Source organism: Gavialis gangeticus, unplaced genomic scaffold (genome assembly GCF_001723915.1).
Source record: "Gavialis gangeticus isolate Ggan-Ray unplaced genomic scaffold, GavGan_comp1, whole genome shotgun sequence".
Taxonomy (NCBI): domain Eukaryota; kingdom Metazoa; phylum Chordata; order Crocodylia; family Gavialidae; genus Gavialis; species Gavialis gangeticus.
The window spans coordinates 88585312-88612780 of record NW_017729022.1 but is presented as its reverse complement, the minus strand read 5'-3'; the positions used below and the strand labels follow the sequence as shown (position 1 = coordinate 88612780).

At 40.9% G+C, this 27469-nt stretch overlaps 1 protein-coding gene and 1 long non-coding RNA gene across 5 annotated transcripts in view; one reads left to right on the top strand and one right to left on the bottom strand.

The window, feature by feature from the left end:
• PTPRO (protein tyrosine phosphatase, receptor type O) overlaps positions 1 to 27469 on the bottom strand; it is a 332674-nt gene that overhangs the window by 48541 nt on the left and 256664 nt on the right. For 3 of the 4 annotated variants that reach the window (XM_019515585.1, XM_019515587.1, XM_019515586.1), the window contains exons 11-16: positions 23962 to 24113; positions 20436 to 20556; positions 12261 to 12400; positions 8955 to 9087; positions 6682 to 6802; positions 4545 to 4613 (exon numbers count right to left, since the gene is read on the bottom strand). In XM_019515585.1, the coding sequence (XP_019371130.1) occupies positions 4545 to 4613; positions 6682 to 6802; positions 8955 to 9087; positions 12261 to 12400; positions 20436 to 20556; positions 23962 to 24113 (736 nt within the window). Of the gene's footprint in view, positions 1 to 4544; positions 4614 to 6681; positions 6803 to 8954; positions 9088 to 12260; positions 12401 to 12512; positions 12607 to 20435; positions 20557 to 23961; positions 24114 to 27469 lie in introns of those variants that run through there. The other variant, XM_019515588.1, reaches the window with a different exon arrangement.
• The window catches only part of LOC109296265, a 100309-nt gene continuing 85155 nt past the window's right edge, over positions 12316 to 27469 (top strand). The window contains exons 1-2 of the long non-coding RNA XR_002096939.1: positions 12316 to 12404; positions 23991 to 24027. This is a non-coding gene — a long non-coding RNA (uncharacterized LOC109296265). The remainder of the gene's footprint in view (positions 12405 to 23990; positions 24028 to 27469) is intronic.

Below are 27469 nucleotides of genomic sequence, written 5' to 3'. Positions count from 1 at the left end.
CTCTTAGGTATAGACATTATTAGCTTCCACAAAACTGGAATTCCATGGCCTGGCACCTTGTGAAGTAATTCACACCCACCTAACACAAATGTAAAATTCTATACCAGCAGTAGCGCAAATAACTGTACAGAGTACGAGAGAGAAGAGATCCAGGCAGTGTTTTCCAGCAATGTTGACTGACATAAGGGTGCTAAGTCAAATTGCTACATATGAACGCAAGGTGGGATTTTCAAAAGGACACTTGGAACCTGCCACACCCAAGAGATAATATGAATTATATTGGAACCCCACTTTCTGACCTGAAGAGCCCAAGGCTCCTGCAGTTCTCATCAGTGTATGTGAAGAATCAAGGACAGATCCAGGGAGATGTCATGGTAGAATTACACTCCCTTTCTACTGACCAGCACATTGACCTCTCCCCTTTCCTCACGTAAAGGAATCATAAAGGAATGCTCAAAATTCACCTAAAACACTGGTTGGATCTGGCCCCTCACAAAAAGGACTCATTGCTGCTTTCTTTTTAAAATGCAGCAGTATTAGGCAGCAGCTGTTGCTGTACTTTGAGTGGAACTCAATACCATTTTTGTGTATTGGGTGTGCTCCAGGTAGGGGAGCCAGGGAATGCCCTGCACATGCTAGCAGCAGCATGGGGCATGAACTGCAAACATGGAGAGGGGGGCCTTATGGGCATTTTCCCACTCCATTCTTGCAAATGCACATTGGGGAAGTCCCCTGCAGAGGGATTCCCCTGTTGTCAGGGCACAGATATGCACATGGAGCACATGTCTGGAACCAGTGTGGGGGAACCCTTCAGAGAGACTCCCCTGGCACAGGTATCACCCCTGCACTTGCAGAAATGTGCCCTGTGTCATGGTGAAGCCCCACATTTCCCTGCTTTCCCCAAAGATTCCTGGGATACGTCTGGGTAAGTGGGAAAATAAAGCAGATGCTCCCAAGGCTTAAGGGGCCTGATTCTGCCCGGCAATTCTCAGGGTGTGTAGGACCGGACTCCTCAAACCCTTGGAGCCCCTGCCAAGGGTGGCTGGACAGCACAGGCAGAATCAGGCTGCCTGTGCTCTCCTGCCATAAACAGACACATGGGCTGCAACAAAGCAGCTGTACCTTCTGTCATGGCCACATATTTGAACATTAGTACTGCAACAGAAGGTAGGGATGTCTGTTTGCTTTCACTTTGTGGAAAAAATTTTATGGAGGCACGAAAGTAATGTATGTTTCCACCTCTAGTGTTCAGTCCCACATGGAGACAAATGGCAGTACCTCTGGACTTTCTTAAGAGCAAAACTTTAGGTGTTTCAGGGCCTGGCCAAACCGTTGCTTACACTGATGTAAAAATTAATAAATAGATAAATAAAAATAACAGATAGATGATGCAAACCCCTAAAATTAGGTAGTTTTACCCAATCCAGTGAAGAGTTACTCCTGAGAACTTACCTATGTTGGTGTCAGTTACACCACTGTAGGTATCATTTATCTGCATCTATCCTGGAGTAACTATGCTTCCTCATCACCTAGTTATGATGGACTGTAACAGCCACCTGTGTCTGTTCATTCCTGACCCTGATCATAGGGGAGCGGGGGGCGAGGTTAATTTCCATCAGTAAGAAAACTGATGGAAACGGTATCTGGTTAGATGTCATCTCACCATGCCCTAACTAATTTTATTGCCAGACTTAGGTGCCTGTAGACTCTCACCAGGTAGGCAGGCTTACTTTCTATTGCACTGTTGTTGGACTTAAGTGCCCAAATTCCTGATTCACCTGTCACAAATATTAGGTAAAACCCATAAGTAACAGTGATGATCTATACATAACTGGTTTGAAGAGGAACAAAGCACAGCCACTTACTTTTTCAGTAGACTTAGTTAACATGAAGGTTGCAACACAGATGTTGGGTTCTCTGTAAAAGCAAAGCTGGTTTTGCTGTAATTTTCCTTAACCCAAGTCATCTGCTCTACACTGGAAAATCCTACCTACAGAGTAAAAACTCCCAGGAATTTTTTACAAAGGGCTCTGTGTAGGATCTAAGAACCACACAGATTGCTTGAGAGCCCACAGGGACTCAATATCTATGCTGCACAGAATTCTCTTGCTAAGGGTGCCATCTGCCATAACCTATCTGCCAGGTGGCATGAAATGGGAGAGCAGTACTCTGGTTTAAACATCTATTTAAGTGTCCTCTATAGGCACAGTTATCAGTATTCATAGGACTTACGTGTTTAAAGTTCAGCATGTGCCTTAGTATTTCCAGGATGAGAGTCTGAGGTTTTAATTGTTGCAAAGGATCCCTATGGAGATAGTATGAGTATCTCTTGTGGAATTCATTGCCACAGAAGGTGATAGAGGCAGATAGTATAGCCAGGTTCAAAAAGGGACAGAATAAATTAATGGATGATAGATATATTAATGGCTATTGAACAAAATGTTTGGAGATGTTTCCTCTAGCATCTCTAACCCAATAAATGGTGGACACCAAGAAAGGTATTGAATAAGGGATAGATAACTAGAGGTATCTGGTTGGTACTCTTCCTGTTTAGCATCCACTTCTGCCACTGTCAGAGACAAGATATTAAGCTAGATGGACCATTGGTCTGACCCAGTGTGACACTTCTTATGTTCTTATATCCTTTCATAATCATAGCTCCAGACCTCCCCATGACCTATCACTGGCCTCAGAATGGTGATGTTGAGGACATGATCTTCCTTTCTAAGGTCTCTGAATGTGGCTTCACAGGCTGTTTAATCCTACATCCCATTGAAGTAGGAGAAATAATTTGAGCCTATTTTCTTTCATCATCTTATATCAAGCAGGAAAGGTGAATGATTATGAACTATTAATATCTAGTAAATTCTATTATGCTCAATTAATGGAAAAAAAATAAAGCAATAATTACACAACAATAAACACTACTTAACTTTGGTGTTGTGTAATCATTTTCCTTAATGGTCAGATGCATGGGGGAGGAGGGCGGGGGGGAAGGAGGAGGGGAGAACCTATTCATCAGGAAAAAGAGATCCTTTAATATTTTATTTGAATTATTACAGTCCCAGCAAAGACAAAGCTCCTTTTAAAGGCAACAAGACATCACTTCAGACTCTCACGGAAGTCAGAATCACATGATGAACGTAGCAGGAATCTCTCTAAGCACTCTCACAGATGCCAACTGAAGAATCAAGGATGTCCATATATACTCAAGCTAATCATTAACTCCCCCAAAAGAAAGTCTCTTCTGTTTTTAATAACATCTGTTGCTAGTTTATCATTTGATTCAAGCTTCGATCTTTAATCAAGAAAAGTGTTTAATAGCAGAAGCCTTTGCTGCCATTAACATACATCTAGCATGAGACGCTGAGCAGGGGATTAGCATATGCTGTATTCAGCTGGCAGCTATTCAAGCTACAGCAAGTGAGTAAGGCTTGTTTAATATCTAGTTAATTAGCAGTACTGTGAGATATTGACAGGATTTGCTGGACTTGTTAGCTCAGTTTGTGTACTTATTAGCAAAAGCTTTGTTTTGGTCCAGCGTCAATCCATCTAATCCCATCCTTGATGGCAGTTTATATCCCCTAGCTCATAAAAACAGACCCAAACCCACTAATTCCTTTTTCTAGTTCCTTGGCTCTCAACCAAATTGAACCAGAAGTGTAAGCACGATGTACATATTTCCCATTCCAACCCACCCTGTCACACTACGGATTTTTCCTTTTTAATTATCTGCATTTTGAATAGCTTTAAAAGATAGACACTTTTTTCTTCAGGTCATTGTGGCAGCAAGACGCTGGATCAGTCAGCAGGACAACTGGGTTTTTAAAAACAAGAATCACATCATCAGAAGTGAAAGCAGAAAATCACCAGGGCCCAATTTGCTACAAAAGGTAAAGGAATAGGTATATTTGCTTGAACATCTGTTATGGACTTGTGAAGCTATTGATGGCATGGGGTGACTAAGCAATCCCTGCTATTTCTACAGCTGGCTTTCTAGACCCAGGTAGGAGCATTTTGCTTCCATGCCTTTCAGCATCACTGAACACAAAGTTGTAAGAAGCATTTGCCTTGACCTTGTCTTGCAATGCAAAGGAGAATTAACTAATGGCACCAGGTGAGGTGAGCTACTTATTGGTGATCTATAAAGACCAGAATCACTGCTGGATGTAAATATATCTCCATGGAGCTGCTAATGGATTTATAGATCAGCCTTCTATCCCTTTGTTGCTTTAGGAAATATGTCAGTGTATCCAAGAGAAAGAAAAGAAGCAGCTATCTAGCCCAGCTGGCTTATGTGGTTCCATCATTTCCCTAAAATACATTGTTACCAAAGACATGGCCCTGTTCCTAGTCACCCTTCAATGAAATAAAATACTAGATGAAAGAAAATTCCAGGTACAGTTACTCCATCTTAAAGCGTGAAAGAGATTATATAAGAAATCAATACCTGGAGCACAAGAATAAATGTGCAAGGAAGACGGGTAGTAGGGACAGAAGGATGGGGAAAGCATAGTGTAACAGTTCTGTTGCAAAACACTCACCAGTTATATGGAAGTTTTCCATCTCTCTCCAATGATGCGAAGTTAACAAATGTTCCAGCCCCACACTCCCTGTTTCAGGAAGACCATTTGGCACAAGATTATTATTTCTGAATAGGCACAATGTTAATGATTTTGTGAAGAACATCAATATAATAAATAATACAAATCACTTAATGTGAAGCATGTACACTTCCAGCGTGCATTCCTCAGTTGAAAGTGCTGTAAAGCAGATGAAGCTTTACTGAAATCAGGGACTCAACCCATGTCTGAATATAACCCTGTAGAGGCAGAGCACACCACCGGGGAAAAGGCTTTCTAAGAATCCCAAGAATAAGATGTAAAAATAACTTTCCAGATGGATTCTACAGTCTAGCTAGGGATGTTCATGGCAGCAGTCACCAGTTTTGATTTGCATCTTTTCAAAGTACTTATCCTTGCAATATCTCTTTGAAAAAGGGAAATAACATTTACTCCATTTTGTAAAGAGCAAAACTGAAACCAAATGATTTGTTCAGGATGAAAAAGCAAATCATATAGCAAAGAAACTGAATTCAAATTTCATGACTCAGTCCAGTGCTTTAACCACAAACCCAGCTCAATTGTTTGAGCCTCAAATAAAAGCTGACTTAAGTGTTTTTGTTGGCTTATTTTAAACTATTATTAATTGCAGCCCTGCATTTAATTTAGGCTTTCTTTTTGCCCTTTTTGTTTTTTCTTTTTACTTTCCACCTGAGGTCTTTATCTTTGGTGGTAAAGTCAGTGAGGCAATGTAAAAGAAAAAGCTTTTGAGGAAGAGAGTTGATTGAGTTTGCATTTGCACACACGCAGTTACGCGCAACAGGAACAAACCACATATTATCCACTGCAAGGGGTTCCATGAAAATTGAGGTGATAGTTGTATCATTTTGCATTGAATGCATGGAAAAGCAAAGCATAAATGCAATGCATGCTGGGTAGCCAATTAAGAGACTCCTTAAAGTAACACTTTGAAGCAAAACTTCTTGGCTTCCTGACCTGGCAGGAGAAATTAAAATGCAATGCATTATTTCACACATGCACTGTGTTTCTGAATTAGAAGAGAACAAAGACTCCAGGGCCCAATCCTGCAAATCTTCCAGTTATCGAAACTGTTGGGAGGCACCAGCTGGGAAGCACCAGTTCAGCAAGGCAGACAGCAACAACAAAAACAAGGAGATCTGTCTGTGACAACACCTCCTGGCAACAGAAATAAAGGCCTTATTTTTCAGGGCATAAGGGGACTGTTTCAGGTGTCCAAAGGAACTGCGTGATTTATAAGAGGGAGTAGTCAGATGGATGGGAAAACTTGCCTTCCTCTGTCTGAGGAAACAAGTATCCTGGACACGATAGACCACTGTTAATCTTATGTTCCTAGGATTTTGCGGGACTTTGCAAAATAACCTGGGTAAATTCAGATTCCTGGAAGATCATAATTTTCACTTGCCATAAGACTAACTTTATTTCTAAACCAAAAGTCAGTAAGCTTGAGCAATCCAATGGCTGAAAAAAATGGTTGCTTAGATACTAGGCCCTTAATAATTGGCCTGAATTCACAATTGCTCAAACCCTCCACAGCTCAAAATGACAAAGATTGAAGCTAATAATTTAGAGCAACAGCAAGAGTAGCCATAGAATAATGGGAGCAATATTGCTAAGAAGAAACAGGGCAACAAAGGGAATTATTTATATAAATGTGTGTGTGTACATACGTGTGTCTGTACACACACACACACACGTGCTACCTCTTTTCTCTTCCAAGTTTATAGGTGGCTTTAAAAAAAGCCTCATCGCCTCACGCTCCCAATCCAACCGTACCTGAGCCTGACAATTATGCCAAGTAGACAGTTTTGAAGGGCCTCTGGGTATGCCTCAGCACTCACTGGAGGAGATATGACTTGGTCTTGGGCAATTTTCTGAATTTTGAGAATTTTTTTTCTGAATGGTGGCCCTGGCCCTGGACTTGTCAGCAAGGTGGTAGACATGGCTAAAGTCATCTGCTGGAAGCTAGCAGTAAGCACAGAGGATATCATGCACTGCACAGATAGACCTCAATATTGTAATCAGTACTGTAAAGGTTTGTTTTTAAAGTTTGCTGGTATTAGTATAAGTTGGGACTTACCTGGCCATTTGCAGATGTTTTCGCCTCAGTACAACAAGAGTCACAAGTAACAGCCCAATCAGGATGATACTCAGGATGGCTAACACAGAGATTACTACCACGTTGGGATTCATCTCAGTAACTATGCACACAAAAAGGGTTCTGTGTTATTTGGTTCAGAAATTTTGACTTGTATTATTTTTTTCTAAACAATATCTATAGTATTGGTGTATATTTTTCTGAGCCTATTTTGCAAGTTACAGAGAGAAATCATTACTGGGATTAAAGTGGATTTGGACTAATAGGTACACAAATGACATCATTGTGGCATTATTGCAAGCTTCATCAAAGCAAGTTTTCATTTATCTTAATACATAAGAACACAAGTCAAAAGAGAGATGAGGAGAAGGAACCAATACAAATATACACTTTAATTCACCTAAATTTTGTTTCCCAACCCTTGTGGGTTTAAACTCCACCAGAGAAAAGTTAGGAACTCTTGTACACCCCATACTTCAGACACACTCACTTGTTTCCCTCGCCAGTGATATTCTCTTGCACTCCTACTTCAAGCCACCACCACCACTTCCTTTGGTGATGAGAAGTAGTGTTGGAGGAAGTGAAGCTGGCAGCTGAAATAGAGGCCGGCAAGAGAATTGGTGGTGAGGCAAGCAAGAGTAGCTGAAAAAGGAATTACCAATTTGCAGTGTGCTTCCCATACCCCTCCTACAAATCTTACATGCCCCATAGGTTTGGAATGCCCTGAAGTCTGGAAAATGAAAGTACTCCAATGTCTGGTGCACTGGAAACAAACAATAATCAGTGACACCTCCAATTTGAGTGCAAAATAAATGCTTACTGGTATAATTCAAATGAGATCAAAGGAATTACAGTGATACATAATGAGCGCATCTCCATGTGATTATGTCACTGTAGCACTTGCCCAGTACAGCACGCTGCTACGGCAAAGTAGCTGCTAAAAATAACTGTGCACCATGTGTACAGCACAGTACAGACAATACACCAAAAGGAAATACTAAATCATGGTTCAGTAGCAAGGTCACCATAGTGGCATGTGTAGATGCACCCAATGCGGTTCAAAACATTTTCTTCCATTTAGTACTAAATTTGAACTTAAAAATATTCTTATCTGCTTGTGACCTATTGTTAGTTTTACAGGACACTATTATTATCTATTTTGCAACAATACAAATAGAAACCCCCCTCATTTGCTAGATCCTGTACAGCTACACAAGAAACAGTTCTCCCTGTTTTGGAGAGCTTACCATCCATATTGCTGGTATATATTTACAGAAACAGTCTTTAGCTTAAGCACCTTCATGCTAGTCAAAGTATAGGCATTGAACTCTGACATTTAGGTCAGATAATTACTCATAAGACAGGATTGGTTATGAAAGCAAACATCTGATCTCATCACCTACACAGACCTGAATCTGATCATTCTAATGAAGACCCTGAGTTTCACAGGAAGTGGTAATGGTGATTCAATAGCAATTATCTTCCTTCTGAGTCAATACCAAGTCCAGGCCCCAGGAGCTGGTTAGAGGGGCTGTGCTTCATTAGTACCATATTCCGTGAGTCTTCTACCCAGGGGAATTTCTCTCATCTGTTCCCACTATTGCTTTTTACTATGCTGTGCCTGGCTTGTTGTGATTAGACCTGAGGAGGAATGGTTTCTATTCAAAAGCTTGTCTAACTGTATCCCAGCTACATAGTTGGTCCAGTAAAAGATATTACCCTAGAAAATCCTTGCCTCTGACTATGAAAGATGTTCATTTGCTTTTTCCTTCCTGTCTTTTCCCTCTTGAAGGCAGAGGCACTTTTCTTTTTATCATGGAGTCCCAGCCCTGTAACTGGAACTTTGTTCATATTTTGCTTGGGCTTGGCTGAGATTATTTCCTCTACAAATCTCCTTCAAAACATCAGTCAGAGATGACAACTTATAAAACCTAATTTAAAGATGACATTCTCTCGTTCTCTCCTACCCCAGCCCTTAGTGGTGAGGGAGAGAAAATTGGCAGAGGGAAGTAGTAGTGGCAGCTGAAGTATAGGGGTACTTTTCTAAGTGGATTCACATGCGCACAGACACTCCCTACCTCCTCCCCTCCCCCCCCGCCAAAATGAGGGTTTCTCCACACATCAGATATTTACAGTAGAAGTCCCCTTTCTAGCCACTGCTGCCTGCATATCAGTGGCAAGTAAATTAATTCTGCTTTCTGTAACATATGCAAAACAGTGTTAAAAGGCAATAGAACGATCAAAGTTCTGCTTACCCATAGTGGAGACAGCTATGAAGGCGGGGATGCTAGGGCTATCGTGGCTGAAAGTAGTCACACTGCAGTTGTATAAAGTGGCAGGCATTAAGCTGGAGATAGTCACTACATGTGAAGAAACAGTAACAGGTTCCTAAAGATACGAAAAAAAATACACTGTGGTTTGTCTTATTTAAAACACTCTTCAAGATGATTTTGGATCTGATGAAAGAAAACCCATTAAAGTAAAAATAGACCTCCTCTTTAAGCTGGATGAGGCAAAGAACCCAAAACTTCACTGATTACAGGGGACAAAAAAAAAAAACCAAACAAACAGGGAGACAGTTCAGATTGCAGAGACAAAATGAGGGTTTCAGAGGGGCTATCAGAGAATGCTAGAAAACAGCAAGAGTTTCCATTCCAAGGAGATAGTGGAGGCTACCCAGAAGTACCCTGCCACCCAGATGCATGCACAAACAAGGAGGCAGAAAAGTCCCCAGAGCCACAAATAACATCTTAATTGAGCCTCCTTCTCCTCCTAAACTTCTGGATGGCCCTCTTGGGCAATGCCAGGAGAAGGAAGAAGAGGATATTTTTGTATTAAACCAGACTGATTGACACATTTTTAGGCACAGCAGCTTAATAGTAGAATACCATCTTGTAATCTCATGCTTACTCCTGACTAAGAGGTAAAGTCTTCAGTTGTTGTGGGGTAGTTTGGTTGTTCTGCTCAGTCCAGATATGGCTGTTTACCCAAATAACACTTCCTCTTTAGAAGGGGAAGGCCATAGAGAAATCTCTGGATACTAACATCATCAGAATTATCAGAGACTATGTTCTTTTAGTTAGAAAAATCTCTACATCTTTAATATAGTATTATAATCACCATCCCTATATTTACCCTATGACTTAACTGATGTTTTATAAATGCTGGTAGGGTGAAAGAAAATCAATACAATACATGTTGGCTTAAGAATAATGTGTGTCCTATTTTTTTCTGTCAATTCAGCTAAAAATCAGAAGAGGGTTATAGACATGGGAATAGGACAAAAAAATCAGCTAATAATTTAAAAAAAAACTACTAGTAGATTTGTGATCCAGTCATGGGTTAATGAACTCTAGCTGGTGGGTGCAACACTTTGTAGCAAACTCAGAGTGTATGAATTTTGCAAGAATTTCACAAACCTTATGACCCTTCATAGCCCTCTTTTAGCTATATAAGGGCCTCCGTTGTACTGCAATTCTTAAGTCAGTTATACTGATGCAAATGGAATTGCATCAATTTAATTAAAGGATTTCCTTTCCTAGCCGAAAGAGGAAAGAGTAGGTATTGGTATGGAAATCAGTCCTGGTCAAAAAATGTTTGGGTTTGTTTTTCTCTGGAAAATTTCAATGATCTATCAACCAACTAAAACTCCAAATCCTGGAAGATTTGGTTTCAATTTTGCTAATGAAAAGAGAAAAACATGTTTGAAGAAAACAAACACTTTCTGCAAAAACTTTCATGTAGTTGAAAATCCAGATTTTCTATGGTGGGGGCCTGTGGAGGCACAGAGTTTTAATAGAAAGGATTTTGCAATTATTCAAGCATTCCTCACCTCAGTTCCAAAAGTTTAATTGACCCCATCTCTTTTTTTAGCACAGGAATGGAAGAGAGACTGATAGATAAGCATAAAAACTGGTGAATTTAATGAGAAATGAGCTGATAGCTAGTGCTACCTGTCCCTGTCAACAATCAGCACTACAAATTTACACTATTGTTAAGAGCCTCAGCAGAGATGCACAAATTAAATTGGAGACTGATCTACTCTTGCAACTTTGGAATGTGAATGAATTAGTAACTCTGTAACAAATGTGGACTGACTGACTTCCACACCAATGATGCAGACAAAGACTTTTTCAAAAATGAATATCTAAAATGAGGGTGCAAGTTCATAAGGCACCAAGAAATTCCTGCTCAAGTCTATGAAGATGCTACATGTTTAATGTGTTTGAAAATCAAGCCAAATAAGGTGCCAAAATGTGTTAGCAGCCAATGTTCAACACCTCTTGTCCAGGGTCTTAATTATTTTTCCTCCTTCCATTTATCCAACAGTGATCAGTCCTCATCCTTCCTCATAATATTGCCTGCTGATATGAAAAACAGTAGCCGAATGGAATCATTTTTCCTTATTGCTAAAACACATTGGCTCTCTGATGCTTGATTTCAGTTGGGAAACTTAGGTTTTCTCCCTTTCTTATAACTGATAATTACTCTGCATGCCCACTTTTAGATTATGAATTTCTATTTTTAAGCTTCTATAGGAAATGTAGTCCATATCCACATCTGGATTCTATCCCAAAGTTTAGGGTGCATCTGTATATGGGTTTTCAGTTAAAGTCCTCCTGCTGTTTCAGGATATAACATGAATGGAAAATGCTAAATGCAACTGTACAGTTCATTCTACATAGAGTTGAATTGTGTGTCTACAGTACAGGATCAAGTCATAATGCACCCATACTACCTTCATCCTCAGATCTCTTCAGAGTTAGTATTATGAGACTAGACACCATTCTAGCCAGATTATTATGAGGCTACACAGATACAATTTTGAGGAGGGTCAGTTTACCTGAATAGACCAAGAAAGAAGAGTTTTGTTTGTGAAGCTGAGTGAGCATAACTCAAAGAAAAGGAATCACAAAACAAACTAAAAGTTACTATCATGTTTAACAGACATGTTTCAGTAGAAGCAAGGATCCTACTTGTTTCAAAGCACTGGAAATGAAGAACAGAATAGAGAAAAAGAGGCCCACAAATATCACCATATTGCTCTGCCAGCTAATTATATTGCTGCTTATTCCTTCCTATTTATCATGGAATCTGACCACCTTTTTCTACCCATATCTTTGTGTATTAAACCCTCTAGTTTTCTCCCTGGTTTTAATAAACCCCATAAAATCCCCAGGTTCTCTTTTAGCCAATGAATACTGCCTTGAATTTCACCTTCAGTACAGGAGGACTCTACAAAGCCCATTACAATCCTTAATTTTATGTGCTTTCCATGTGTGGTCAGCAAGAGAAAAAAAGAATTTCAATATTTTTGGGTATTTTACTAGCTCAGGTATTAATGGCTTAATTCTCTACTGCCTTTCAACTTGTAGAATGGCTGAGTGTAAAACTGATGTCAAAGGCTCCTATTCTGTGATGTTACAGTATTTTACGCTCACTTTGCACAGGGGTGTGACTATACAAAGTGCAAACAGCAAAGAACCAGATCCTAAGGGCTTGTCATCAACATCAAGTTAAAAAACAGACCAGATGAAATGGGGAAAGAGGCAACCACGTACCTGGATCTTTAATTCTGGGTGTGAGCCAACCTGCTGGCAGAAGACTTCAAAGAAATCAGCCACTCCTTCCTCTACCCACAGCAGAGTCACTGATGTCTGTGTCTTGTTGACAGCAAACAATGATTTTGGAGGAGCTGGTTCTGGGTAAGAAATAAAATCTCCTTTTATTCTCTTTTTATTAAGCTTACCTTTTGGACTCTGGAAAACTAGCAGAAAGCAGTAGCAAGCAGTATCAATGAACTGAATGATAACCTTCTTGAGTTTTTCTTTTCCAGTAGGTAAGGTCTGCCTTCCCAACACAGTATTAGACACGGTGATAAGCTATGAATTTAAAACAGGAAGATAGCTAAAGCATCTTGGTTTTCTTCTCTGTTTGACTGTTCTCTGTTTGGACAGTTGGATAATTACTTCACTTCCCCTTTCAATAAAGTCTTGTTTGGAGGAACATCAGCATGTTCTATTAATAGCTATTTGCACAAATTTTTTTAGGAGCAAAAGGCTGCCTACTCATTAGCAACACTTACTGGGAGAGATAGCTATAATTCACTAACTCAGAAGTGCAGAAGAAGATAAAGAAGCAGCCTCCCATAGAAGTGTGCACTACCTAGGATCGTCTAATTCCAGCAGAGGAAATTATGATTTTTTAGTTGATTGGAAGTACAAACCTTGAATTCTGTTTTGTTTGTGTGTGCACATGTGTGTAAATATGTGTGCATATATGTATGTGTATATGTAATATTTTTAGTTACTTGATCTGAGTGCATTTTATAGATTAAAAATATATATAAATATATATATATATTCTTTCCCCATTATTACATTCTAGAAGCTACAGGTGAACTTCTTGACCTTCTTTGGCACCTTACTGCAATATATATATATGTATCTCCAACAGTGATCAGTCCTCATTCTTCCGCATAATATTGCCTGCTGATATGAAAAACAGTAGTGTGTGTGTGTGTGTGTGTGTGTGTGTACACACACACACACACACACACACACATATATGTCCTATAACCCCCTATATCCTAGACAGCTTTGTAATTTCAAAGGATGTTTTATGTTTTCATCAAGAGAGCATGGGGAATTGTGCATTGCTGTAGGAGATGATGATGGATCTTAAATAGAAGTAGTTGTAAAAGACTTGATGTCATCAGAATGGGTGTCTGCATGTTACGTGGGAAGCTAGTATAGGACAAGTGTAGTATTATCCTTCTCACACTGGTTCTATCTGTTTGTATGGCTCTCAAGAGGTGGTATATTTGGCTCACCAGGTCTTTGAAGCTCTACTTCCTGTGCCATGGAGATCGGTGCTGTAGGGGCAGGGAAAAATAAGAAACATTCTGAAACTGAGTGTTGCAGGTGGATGGAGCAGGTTTTGGGAGAAGCAATAGCAGAAGGTAGAAAGAGTAGAAGGAAATAGCTGCTCCCCCGTTCCTCCCTGCATTCCTGATGGGCTTACTGGTACCAAGATTCTTACTGTATTTTCTTTCCCTTAACTGGTGGGACACCACCCAGTGGGGTGTTCCTGATCACTATTTTGGGGCGGCTAAGAAATACCATAAAAAGGATTAATTTCAGGTATTTTCAGAGCAGAAGCCATGTCTTTGGATACATGCAGATGTTACACTCAGATCAACCAAACTAGGGTTAGGTCAATCTAAGTGCCAATCTCTACAGGGAGGTTAAACTGAGCAAAAAATGGCTCCCCCAATTTAAATTAGTGCACCTGAGGAGATAAACTAAGTTAGATTGGAAATGGCCTAGCCCAATTTACCAAATATCTGCACATGTTCAGAGTGCAGCCCTGGGGCTGGGAAAACCCATCTGCTCACCCTAACTCTGGGGCTGTGTTCTTCCTAATCCCTCCTGCACCCTGCCTGGGCTATTTTTAGCCCATCCTCACTCTTGGTTGGACAACCTCCCCATTGCAGACTTGCCAGTCCCTGCTCCCACAATCTTGACAACTGTCTCCCAGAATCACCAAATCCCCTGTGAACCCACTAGCTCCTCCACCCCGACGTACATAGACCAGGTTCCTGGTGTGGCTCCTGGCACTGGCAAAAGCATGCACAAGCCACTCCCAATATATGATCATGAAGCTGAAAAGTATTTTATGTGAGCATAGACTGGGTACAGTGAACATCTGTACATACCCTTAGCAACATGCAATCTGCTTGGCATTTCTCAATCCCATGTTGAGAAAATAAAAATGAGGTTTTAGCAGCATACATGTGTATTTTATTAATATAATCAGTGTGGGTTAGGGGTGGGTGAACCCCCATTAATAAGGACCGATATGAACCAAAGCTCTCAATTGAAAGGAGGCTGAACTCTGCAGAGGCTGGAGCAAACAGTTAAAAAAAATCTGAGTCCTAATCAGATCTTCCATAATAGGTTTGGTTCAAAGCCTTGGATTTGGAAGCCTCTTTAGTTTAGAAATACGGATCTGGCTTTTGCTTCTCAAACCCATCTCTAAGTATCAGTTAGCATGGCCTTTAAACGGATTATCTTCAGAGTGGGGTCTGACTACTTATATTCAAGTCAGTTTCTAAACGTTACCTTTGTTTTGGGGGAAAGGGAATTCTGAGAAGCCAGGTTGTCTGTTGCATTTTTTATCATAGTTCACAGGAGTGCAAAATGCTCTCAAATAACAATGGTAATAGTTTTCAGATGCTTTGCATTAGTGTGAAAGATAATATGAGGTGCAAGGAAATGGGGAATCTGTCCCCATGATTTTGACTGGTTTTAATGCAAAGATAGATCCAAGTCATTAAATAAATCTGCATTCAAGTCTGGCTTCCATAATGTTCCTGAGGGACTGGGAGGTCTGGATATCAGTCTCCAAACAGGGCCTTTTCTAAAGCTATAGTAACTCCATGAACAAAGGTAAAAGTCTGACCTCTGGTGGTTGTAACTAATGGCAACAAACTTAAATTGGATTATTGAAAATACATGGAAATGGGAGGACAAAGACTGAGAAAAGTGCACGGAGAACCTAACATAGCAAAACTTTCATGTGTTGACATACTTCTTCCTAAGCATACTTAAAATTCTGATTCTCATCACATTATATTTTTATGCCAGAAGTACTATTGCCCTTGGTATTCAAAACTCAAAGAAAACCTACACATTTGGGATTCTCTTCATTTGCTTTCTCACACTATAACGTTTTACACATCTTAAAGTTGCTCTTCATAATGTCCAGAAACTTTCTTTGTAAAAAATATAAAATTGAAGTTCTCAGGCAACAGCCTGATTCCAGGAGCTTGGGCTTTAAGAAAAAAATTGCAACAAATACGGTAGTCATTGCAACTGGTTAAACTTCACTGATCAAAGCAGAGTTAATTTCCATTTACCCCAGTGTACATAAACTCTGAGTCAGGTCCCAGTTGCTATGCCTGGGAATCTGAAGGGATAAGTCCAACAGAGATATTTGTTTAATATATAGGGAGCTGACAAGAGATTAACGTAGATGGATAAAAGGTTAGATTCTCAGTTGGTTTGAGCGGACAAAGCTCCATTGCTCCATTTGAACCAGCTGACAATCTGACTGGTTTTTCCCCATACACAGAGCCTGGGTAGACATAAACTGCAGCAAGGTTTGGAGAGTTTTGATGGCTGCACACCTACCAAAAATCCTGAGTATCTAAGCAAAATAAGTGTCTGGCATACAGGGCAGACTTTTGAAGCATCTTGCTTTGGCTTTGTAAACTTGCCTGGCTTTCTGAGTGCCTAGATTCAGTCAGCCACATGATCTGCAGAGGATTATACTAGACCCTCTGAGAGTTCCTTTGCATGTGCCCAATTTCCACCACTTTGCACCTTGTGAGTGCTGACAGCATGGTAAAGAAAGCATAGAACACTGTTCTTCTGATGTGGAGTGTCTTCTGTTCAGTTTACACTGGTACAAATGACTCCACATGGCTAAGGCAGTACACAACCAGGGTTCTGGAGGTCTTTATAAGGCCACTGACATTCAAATGGGTTAGGTTTGAAATGCTAGACAGACTATACCTACATGTGCTGGAGATGGACCAAACCTCCACACAATCCAGATCCAAATTTTGCAGGCAGTCTCTCTCTCTATAAAGCAGTATTTGTCCAGAGTGCAAAGCACCCATCCCCTAGTGAACATGAGAACAATCTCAGCTTCCCTGCTTCCTTGCATTGACGATAAATGAAAGAGCTCTAAGGGCAACTACTTGGGTAGGGAAAAGGGTGGTGGTGGGCGGCGGGGATTGACTTGAGTTTCTTGGGGTACATTATTGACTACCGGAAGGTGCTAGAAAGTTTTTTTCTGTTTATTTACTTATTATGATATTTCCCTTCCTAATTACAGACAGGAAAACTGAAGACCTTTCTGAATGAAACTGTTTTTTTTTCCTTCCAAGTTATTCCAAATCTATCTATCCAGTTAGCCTTCCTCCTTGGAGAAATTCATATGTAGAACTATTTATCTGTAAAACTGGCAGAGGAAAAATGTGATCCTTCATATACAGTGGTCTTTATGCAATGGTATGGTTGGCTGTGCTGCACAGCTCCTGGGGGACAAAGTACATATATCCAGTGTGACTGCCAAGATATCTTGAGGAATATCTTTAAAGGGAGCTAGAATTCATCAGATCCATTGTAATTTTCATCTGTCTGCTCCTGTTCAGCTGAACTGAGGGTAAAAACTCCCCTTTTAAATAGTGTAATTGTTCAGGTCTCCCCACTCAGGTCAGTAGCCTGCTTTTAGTTGGAGTCACAAAGCAAACGAAGAGTGGTAACTGGTGATGTCAGCCCTGAAGACTGCACGTGAACTTGTAAAACAATTTGGGATCATTCAAGATGAGGTGGTATAAAGACGTTTTAGCTGTTTTACTGTGTGGGGTTTTTGTCAGCCATTCAGCAGTGTTTTTTAAACAAGCATTTGTGAGGACAGCCTCTGTATGCTTTCAGTTTGTGTGCACCTGGAGAATCCCTGGCATAATAATATTTTGGATGTTTATAGAACCTATTACTCAAGCCTACCCAAATGTATTACAAATATCAAAGAATTAGGCCTCACAACTATCATAAGAAGTCTAGTATGTAGCATCCCTATAGATGAGGAACCTGAAACAGAGAGATTTTGGTCCACATTGTCTAGAGAAGTTTAATTTTGAGCATCTCTTATACCACTTTTCTTTTCGTAGTGCAGATAGAGTAGTCTATATTGAGTTGTGACTATATTATACCTGGGCATTATTCCAAGTAAATCCTCCCTTTACCTAAGCTATTGGATAGATTCTTTGAAAAGTGGAAGGTTGCCAGGATGAAGCAGAAACCACTGAGGGAAGAATACAGTTCTACATTTGGCAGGAATGGCCCATCAGAGCTGCCAAGTGCTAAGCAGTCAATCATGCAGAATCAATTCCAATACTTCTAATTTCAGATCTCCGTGCTCCCTTCAAAAGCATAGTGGAGAGAATGTAGGATTGCCTTTTTCCATGGTAAATTGTCTTTACTGACATTTGTTCAAAATTAAAACATTGAAGTTGTTAAAATAATAATAGAGTCTGGATACTTAGATTCATGCCATTTTCTCTTAAATAGCAATAAAAAGGTCACAGCAAAGCACCTATAGTACTTCAAAATTCATCAGTTCAAACAGAATGTTATGAATATTTCCCCCTCTGTAAGCAATCCAGAAATAACAACACCTTATGTCAAATAATGGGGAAACACAACTACAATAGGGATATACAGTGAGCAATACATTTGTTTCTTGAATGGTCTGCATGAGTCAAATATTTCCAAATACCACTTTGAAAACTTGTTGATATTGGTTGTCAGGACCAGTTGCACCATTCCCAGAACACACACACATTCCCCACTTCTGTAAAAAAAAAATCTTTTGAATATTACTTCCTTGGGGAAAGAAAACTTTTTAGAGTTTCCCAAGATTCTTGAAATATTTCTTCTGGTGGGTGAAGTTTGGGGGAACTACAAATCCTGAAGACTATGGTACATCCCAGCACCAATATATTTTGGGGATTCAGGTGGAAGGTAGCTCCCATTTGCATGGGTTGCTGTTACTCCAATGCCTCTCATGCCAATATGCAGCATGGCTACAACAGGACCAAACTGCCATTATCAGGATTCAATTGTGATTTTTTTCCTCCCATTTTTGTAAATCTCACTCAGTCTTTGTGCACGTTATCAAATTTCAAGTTATCATTCCTATCTACCCCACATTTATAATGGCCTTCTGCCTGTACTAGTACTATTGGAAACCTCACTTGTCTCTTGTTCTGGACACCAGGTGGCTCAAGAATGCTACAGCAGAAACATAGAAGGTGTGGAGGTAGACCCCCAATACCTTCTTTTACCCATCACCGAAATAAAAGGATTGGAAGGAAGGTGTGGGTGGAGAATATCTTGGAAAATTCTTCCAGCCACAAGCCACTGAGTTGGATTATTTTATTTGTTTCTTTCATTTATATTTGACAGACACACAGATAAATTGTGCATGATCTCACTTCAATGGATTCCACTGCTTTTGTAAAAAATATTGTGGCGATGTTATAACTAAGAAAGCTCTTATTATTCAAAGTGTGGGAGAAGACTTAATCAGTCAAAGGGCCCCAGCACATGGTACATTAAAGATTCAATTAAGGTGTTCATTGTGCCATAAATGGTAACCTGGCCACACATTAAAGCAAATTTATGAGGTAGCAATATAGCAAACAAGCTACAAAGACATTCCACATATAACATGTTACATCTTTGTGGCTTGCTTGTATCATGCCTTAAATGGGCTAACCTATGACAGATCCTGACACTCAGTTGAGTGTAGTGATCCAATATGGGAAGCTCCAGGATACAGGACATCACCACCAGTGGGGATCAAGTTGGGGGACAGCACTGGGTCCTAGACCTCGTGCTCCTGTCCAATCCTCTGAGGCAGATAGTAGGGTTGGGGGCGGTGCTTTGACCCTGACATCAGAAGGTGTCTTCCCAGTCTCAGGCTTACTGTGCTCCGGACCTTCAAAAAGCGAATATGCAGCTGGGAGGAACCATTTCATGGTATGAGGCATAGGCACCCGGGGAGCCAAGAGCTCCCTGCTGCCCATGGCCCACATAGTGGTTCTCAGCATACAGAGAGATTTAAAGAGTGCCACTGAAGTGGCTTTCCCCTCAGAAACTTTCTAACCTTAAAATCTAACGTTAAAACTTTAAAAGGGAAGCCCTTTGGCTTCCTTTCCCCCACTGCCAGGAGCCTTTGATACCCCATGCCTGGCAGCCTGGCCAGAGGTGCTGGGCAGGGGATTTTAACAATCAGCTGATTGTTGACCTGAACTGGACAGCCCTAACCCTAAATGGGGGCTGTCCAGCCAAGGTCAAAGATCATCTGGTTATTAACTTTGCCCCCCAGACTGCAATGGGGACTTGAAATATCTGAAGTTCTGCCTGGGATTGAGGATGACAATCAGTTGATTGTTGGTCCTGGCCTCAACAATCAGCTATTTGTCTGCCTTGGCCTGAGACTATGGCAGAGCTGGTTTGAGTCCCTGATAGGGTCCTGAGGGCCAGCAGACAATTAACTGATTGTCAGCCCACCTGGCCCTACTGACACACTTTCAGCTTGCTGGTGCAAGGGGAGACTTGCTGGCATGGGAAGAGGCATGGTTGTTGGGATCAAGGATCAGATTCAATTGTGCCATTAAATGAACATGTGCCCGGGGTCTAAGTCTGAGATTTTAGATCCAGAACTGAATCTATGAAAAATGAAAATAGTTCTTGTTAGGAACATTGGGATCAGCAGACAATTTTGGATCCCAGTTCCCAGAATCTGGGGATGTTTGGACCCATCAGAAGAAAACAATTATGGAAAACAGTTCTCTTTCTTGCTGTTAGGGACAGGCTCTTCTCAGCACCATTTGGGGCCAGAGATTGCCACCACTACTCATCTTGATTAGTACATTTCTTGAAGGTGAATGGGTCTACTCTCAGAGTAAAATATTTTCCTAGGTCAGCTAGGAAGAGCATGTATTTTATAGCATTTACAGCAAACAAACAAAGAAAAAGAAAAAAAGAAGACAGACAAGTGAGCCATGGGCATGCCTTAATGCTCAGAAAAGTTCTGATCTTGTTGGCTAAGGGAAGAAACCTGAATATAACATAACCGACAAACAGATACATTCTTACCCAGTTTCACTAGCTGTGGTGTGGAAATGTTGCTCCCTCTCTCAGTACAAGCTGTCACAGAAATGTTGTAGATATCTCCTGGAGGCAAGCTCAGAACTGCAGTCATCACATTTCTTGTCACCTACGATAAGAGTTGGTATCACATGTTAAACATAATTTAAAATAAAGATCTTACCTGAAGAACTAAATCAATAACTTGATACGCTAAAAGGAAAATACTAACACCACCAGTGCAGATCTTTTCCACATATTCTGTGTGTGTTAAATGTCCTTAACTCCCAGCGGCATCAATGGGAGAGGGACACAACACACAAAGTGTGCAGAGAGAAATAAATTGTACAGCATATTTCCCGAGCGTTGAATTACATGCAATTAGTGAAAGGCTACAAAAAGACCCTTTGATTAGACTTTCAATTCTGCATTTTGAAAGTATTATTAAACTTCAGAATAAGTTCAATCAAACCATTTATCTAAGCACACTGCAACTTTAGGGTACTTAAAAGCCAGGTCAGATATTTCAAAGAATAGTGTAGAAATTAGTAATGGATGAGTCAGTATGCATTTATGACAAAATTCTAAAGCTAGCTTTCATTGCCTTCAGTGAGACTTGACATCGATATAAAAGGCAAAGACAAAAGAGCAGCTCCCCATTGTAACTCATGACACTTTGCAGGAAGCGCCATGAGTTACAAAGATCCCCTGGAGCCAACAGATGTTCACTGTTGGGTCCCAGGGCCTGGGCAATCCAGATGTTGGCTGTAAGCCTGCAGACACTCTCCCCTAGCAACACACCTTGTGCCTCCCAGCCCTGACACTGGTTTCAGAATGTTTTCAGACGGGGGAAAGGGAGCCTAGGGAGCTCATTCTGGGGGTTCCCCTGCCAGCGCTGGAGGGTGGGGTAGGTAGACTGGAGCCCCCCACCTCAGAGGGGCTCCAATCTACTGACCCCTCACTCCAGCACTGGCTGAAAACCCCCCAGACCAAACTGCCCTTTTTCCCTTCTCTCATTCTGAAAACAGCACCAGGACTGGCACAGATACAACTTACTGAAGCTGTTCCATTTTGGAGCATTTTCATCTGAACTTTCATGCAATGGGGATTCAAGGTTTTTTGGGGATCAGGCCCTTTTGAGGCATTCTGCAGCTGTGCAGTTCTGCTTGGTAATGGCTGTAGAGTGCTTTCAGAGGCCAGATCAGGAGAAAATTGTCATTTCTGTCCATGCCTAGAGATTTACTAGGACATACTGGAATGCAGGATTAGGCCATAATCTGAACTGACTCAAACTGTGGCCAGAATTCAAACTCTGTCCAATCTAAATATTAATTGAAGTTAAAAAACAAAAAAGTATCACGGATATTTTTTTCTTATTATTATGTCCAAACACCTCTCCTATTTCCCAAATTCCACTGAAGCAGGAATTGTTGAGATAACACCGAAAAGATTGTCCTTGTAGTATTTCTAGCCCAGCTTCAAGCAGCATCCATTGGAATCTCATTATAATCTTCATCATAAACCAAATTTCCAGTTCAGTTTTGCAGTTGAAGGAGGCAGAAAAAGTGTGTGGGGGGGTGGTACAGGGAAGAGTTTCACCTTTTACTAACAGAACTGAACTTCTGAACTTTTAGTGATAGAAGAACAAATTCTGTGTAACTTCTCCTTGGAATCAATGGCAGGTATACTCAAACAGAAAACACAAATCAAATGCAAATAGAAAAGAAAGTTTATATGGTATAATCATAACCATCTGGGGAAATAAGTTAAATTGCCTGCATCAGAAAAAACAGAAACACAGCCAGTGTTTTTTATTTCAGTCATTAGCAATTAGAAACTGAAGGTAGAATCATAGAGAATTAGAGCTGGAAAGGAATTCCACAGGTCATCTAATCCATTCCCCTGTCTGAGGCAGCAACAGCCCTATCTAAACCATCATATACAAATACATTGTCTAACCTCCCTTCAAAAGCCACCTTGATGCAACACAACCTTGATACAACACAAGACATAATACCCTAACCTGCCACAGGTAAAGCAGGGGGACCACAGCAGCCAACATCCTGCTTCTGTAAACGTTGTTAATATACACTCCAGAGATCCCAGAAAGAGGGCCATGCCCCTTGCTACAGAGGAAGGCAAAAACCCCCATGGCCCATACCAATCTGACCATGGTGTAGAATTCCTTCCTGACCCCATATACGGCAATAGGTCTTACCCTAAGCAGAAGAGCAAGAGCCTTTAGCCAGCAGCCTCCTTGTTTAAGCCCCAGGAGGAACACCGGAACACTCCAATCAAAATCCCCAGTCTTGGCTGCGGCCAACACCCAGTGTCTCTGAGGAAGGTGTAAAACCCCCCGCAATAAAATCGTAACATATATAGCAGCAGAATTCCCTTCCAGCCCTGTGTGGCAACCAGCAAAGCCCAGAAGCATGAAAAATAACAATAGTACAGCACAGGCACAGCTATGCTTAGGTCATCCCCGACAAGTAGCTGTCCAACTACTTCTTGAACAACTCCAGTGATGGAGAGTCTACAGTTTCTCTAGGCAGTCTAACTTGCTTATTCTTCTATTATTAAAATAAGATCTTATCTGCTTTGTTAGTTGTACTTTATATTTTAAAGCTTTGAATATGTTTTTTTTTAAATCTCACTTAAATTTTCGTTATGTCTGTTTTCCTTATGTACAATGAAACAGAGCTACTTGGTTTCTATATGTGAGACCCAGAGGTGGATCCAGGCAGGGTGCAGAGGTGTAGATGCACCACTGTTCTGCCACTGATGCCACTGTTCCTGGCTGATCTGGCTCAAGGGAGAGCCCCAGATCCTCTCCTGCTTTGCTCTGCAGCTGTGCAGGGTGCCAGGCTTGGCAGGGGACAGCAATGGCAGTACATGGGTTCCTTCTTCCAGTGCCTGTTCCCTTCCCACCCCCACCCTGCACAGGTGTCCTCTGGTGGCTGAGGGAAGGTACTGGAAGGCACTTAATGCTGCTGCAACTGTCCATGGTTGATGCACATATGAGGAGAGCTTCAATACCACTCCTGACCCAGTCCCGTCACACGCTGCAGGAAGCAGCTACAGGGGGAATCAGACTCAGTCAGGGACAGCAGCAGTAGCACACAAGTTCCTGAGTAAAAGAAAATTTAGGGGATTATTATATATTTTTTATTCATCTAACACTCTTATTCATAATAGGCAAGATTTACCCCTTTGTAGAAGGTCAGAACAGGATCTGCATACTACTAAAATTTCCAATAAGGGCTGAAATCCTGGGCTTGCTGAAGCTGATGAGCATTTTTGCTGTTGATTTCAGAGCAGGAAGCTTTTCGCAGCTGGGCTATGTTCAGGACCTAACTATTATCAGCCCTGATTTCAAAGGAAATTTGACCCATTAGACTTCTGCAGATGTTCCCCGACCAAACCACAGTTTGTAATACAAAGTGTATCTCATGAGCATAAAAACATTTATTTGCTATTCAAAAAGGGTATAGCTATAAATCTAGAAAGTTATTCATGTAAAGTTACTAATGCTTACACTCTTTTTTATTTTTTTCTTTCCTTCAGCAATGACCATCCAGTGCAGCATCCTGGAATGAGACAGGTCAGTACTGTCATCTCCATAGGTCCAACTGATATAGAGAAGGTGGTTGTAATATTCTACTGAGGTGATCTCTGGTGCCACTGGCGCTGAAAGAATAAGACACATATGTTACAAAGAGCATTGTTAGTCCAATCATAAGCTTCAGCTACTCGTCACTGAAGGATATTTTTGGAAGAAGTACAAGAGAAGGATTAGACATATACAGATACAAATAGTAGCTGAAAATACAATAGCTTCACTAGCTGTGAAAAATGAAAACTTCACTTGAAAAGCATGTTAGCTTTCCTGCAGGAAATTTCACACTGATATTAAAAATTACACTAAAAACTTAGTTAAAAAACTTTAAAAGCTCTTAGTAATATTTTTAATGAACAATAGGATATTTGAAGTGAAAAATAAATGCAAAACTTCAAGTGGAAAATTATTAAAATTTAAGTAATGCATTTTAGTATGTTTAAACAACCCCCCCTAAAACTAAAACAAAGATTTTAATTTTGTTATGAACTGTCAATTAGATACTAACATGTCCTTTTGAAATTTCCTTTTAATAGCTAAACTTCCATTGAAATAACTATTTTTCTGAAAAAAAATTTTTGGACAAATACAGGTTTTTCAATAGGATGACATCCACCTTAATTGAAGCACCAGCGTACAATCACTTAAGTTTTCAAAATATGGCTTACATTAAAATTGGAACAGATACAAGAGTTAATTTTAATCCCTCTGGAAGCTGTTGTCTTAAACCCACAACTAAGCCTATACTAACTTCAGCAAAACACTAAGACTGAAACAACAGAACTTCGAACACAGTATGAGTATGTTCTTCTGACTAAGTATCATGAAATCACTTTTGGCTCAATGCTGTGTTACTTTGCACCTTGTAAAATAATTTGCATCTCTGCAAGGAAGTTTTGAGAGAACGTAAAACATTACAAATCTGATACAGTACCAATCGGTATTTGCTTCACAAGATTCAAGGCAGTGGAGAACCAGGATGGTGAAATATTTATCGGCCACAAGATGTCACTGGCGTAGCTGTCACAGATGCTAGTCAAGTACATGAATTTTTCTTGCATGTAAACATTTGATTCCAAGGAGGATGGATATTTAAGTGATCATTTGGGATAGTAGAAAATACATTTGGGATGGCAGCAAATGTGTGTATGCTGTTTTAAAAAGCAATTTAAATGGCATTTATTGTACCACATAGTATCAAGCCCCTCATGCAAACTCATAATGCCCCTAAGAATTAAGTATCTTAAAAACGAGGACTTCTCTATTTTGGATTCTCCAGTGCATCCCATGTTTGTTTGCTTGCCAGAATGCAAGGTCTCTTAGGCACAAACTGTGCTAACCTATAATATGCCATCTGAGAGAACTACTAAAATGAAACAAATAAATATAATGATGATTACCTCATATTTCTTTCTGTTTACAGACTAGATTATCCATCTCCTTTTTGTGTGAATTGTTATTTATAATAATAAAAGATAAATCAGCATAAAGACAGACTAGACAAAAACTCTAATTATCCATATGAGTGAACAAAGGACAAGTTCAGAATAAAAACTGATATGACCATACCAAGAAGCACAAAAATTTGGCTAACATCTTAGACTTATACATGCTTCACTTTCTGATGATATTGATTATAAATTAGTTTCAAAGTAAGTACATTTTTCACCTCTGTCACATTAAAGTCAAGGCTGTTTTGATTCGATTGTCCTTGGCTACAATACTTTTTAAAGCCAGCTGTTTACACCAGGTTCCATTAAAAAATCACTAGTCATCACTTGGCTGTGTTTATAATGCTGCAGCATTTCTAAGTTTAATGGCAGCAATGTATCATAGTTGCTGCAGGAGTGTGGGATGGCAAATACTGGTTTTCTAATGGGGCATTTCTTTGAATACAGGTTTAGAGTCTTACCGCTCCATTTATCCTGAAGATAATATCAAATATATATAAATATATTATTTCTATTCCAACAGCTACAGACTGGTTAGGCCCTAATCTTGCAATGAGCACAAATTTCACACTGTGGGCCCATCTATACAAGATGCATTACTGTAAATTACATTAATCTAAGTGCTGTTAAGTGTAACTGTCTACACATGCACTGGACTTACTGTGCATTAAATTAGTTTAATGCGCCATTTGCTAATACCAACATATACAGGTACCAGATAAATGGTGCATTAGGTAATGAGCAGTAGCACACATGTAAAGGCTGACCAGAAGCACCCAGCCAACCCAGGCAGCAGAAGGCCACTGCTGCCTAGCTAAGCCCTGATGTGGGGGAATCTGCGCCAGCTGTAGGGGCAGATATCTCCTGGCCCCGTGCACATGGAGATGGGTCCCAATGTGTATGGGGCCAGGAGACAGATGCCTCTGCAGCCAGCACAGCTCTCCTAGCCTTGTGCGCATCGGGACTGGCTCCTATGCCCCCTGCCAGGCATTGGGCTGGCATCTGGTGAAGCTTCCCCTGGCTGCTGCAGGGGGGCATATCAGGGCAGAAGCAGCCCTGAACTGGGCCTCTCCCATTTGGTGCAAATTTGCACCCAAGAGGGTGCATGTGTAGATGCATTCCTGGCCACATCTTACTGCGCTTTATTTTAGTGTGCAGTAACCTTACTGTGCATTCATTCTGTGTGTAGACACACCCTGTCTGGATGAAGCAGTTTGTTTTATGACTTCTTGCAGAATCTGAGCCCAAGTCCTGCGATACTCTTTTAAGTTCTCATGTCAAAGATCTATTTATACACCATGACAAAGGGCAGCCTTCTAGTCTTATATGAGAAATGCAGACAAGAGCCAACATTTGGATATGCTTCTAGGAAGAGGGGGAGAAACCTCCCAGAATAGAGAGATTCAGGCTTTTGAAAAGTGAGGAGCAGCAACGGGTGCTGCAGGGGTAGAGGCACACCTACTTCCAGCCTTTCCCTTCCCAACCCCACAGCTGGGGGCAGCATCCAGGGCCTTTTTAAGTCCAGGAATCAAGTAAGAATCATGTCCCATTCTTGCCACTTCTTCCCTTTCCCTCAGTACTTAATGGCCTATCCCCTGCCTACCACTGTTCCTGGCTGACCCAGGAGTCGGGGTGGAGTGGGGGGCTCCAGAGCCACTACTGACCTGCTCCATCTGGACTGCACAGGAAGTCAGGCTCAGCTGGGGATAATACTAGCAGCTGTGGCAATAGGTGGTTCCCCTTCCCTGAACCTGGTCCCAGGAGGACAGGGCATGGAGGGGGTCCCCACCTGGGTCTGGCTCCTCAAGTAGCCTAGCTCAAGCAAGGCAGGAGTGACTCTGGTGCTGACCCCTGGGTAAACCGAGAACTGTGGGAAAGTGGGGGAGGGAAGGGGATGTGCTGCAAAACACAGAGGAGAAGTGGGGGAAGACTGAGGGGGACTCTAACCTGCCTCAGAAATTTAAAAATTGTCCTTG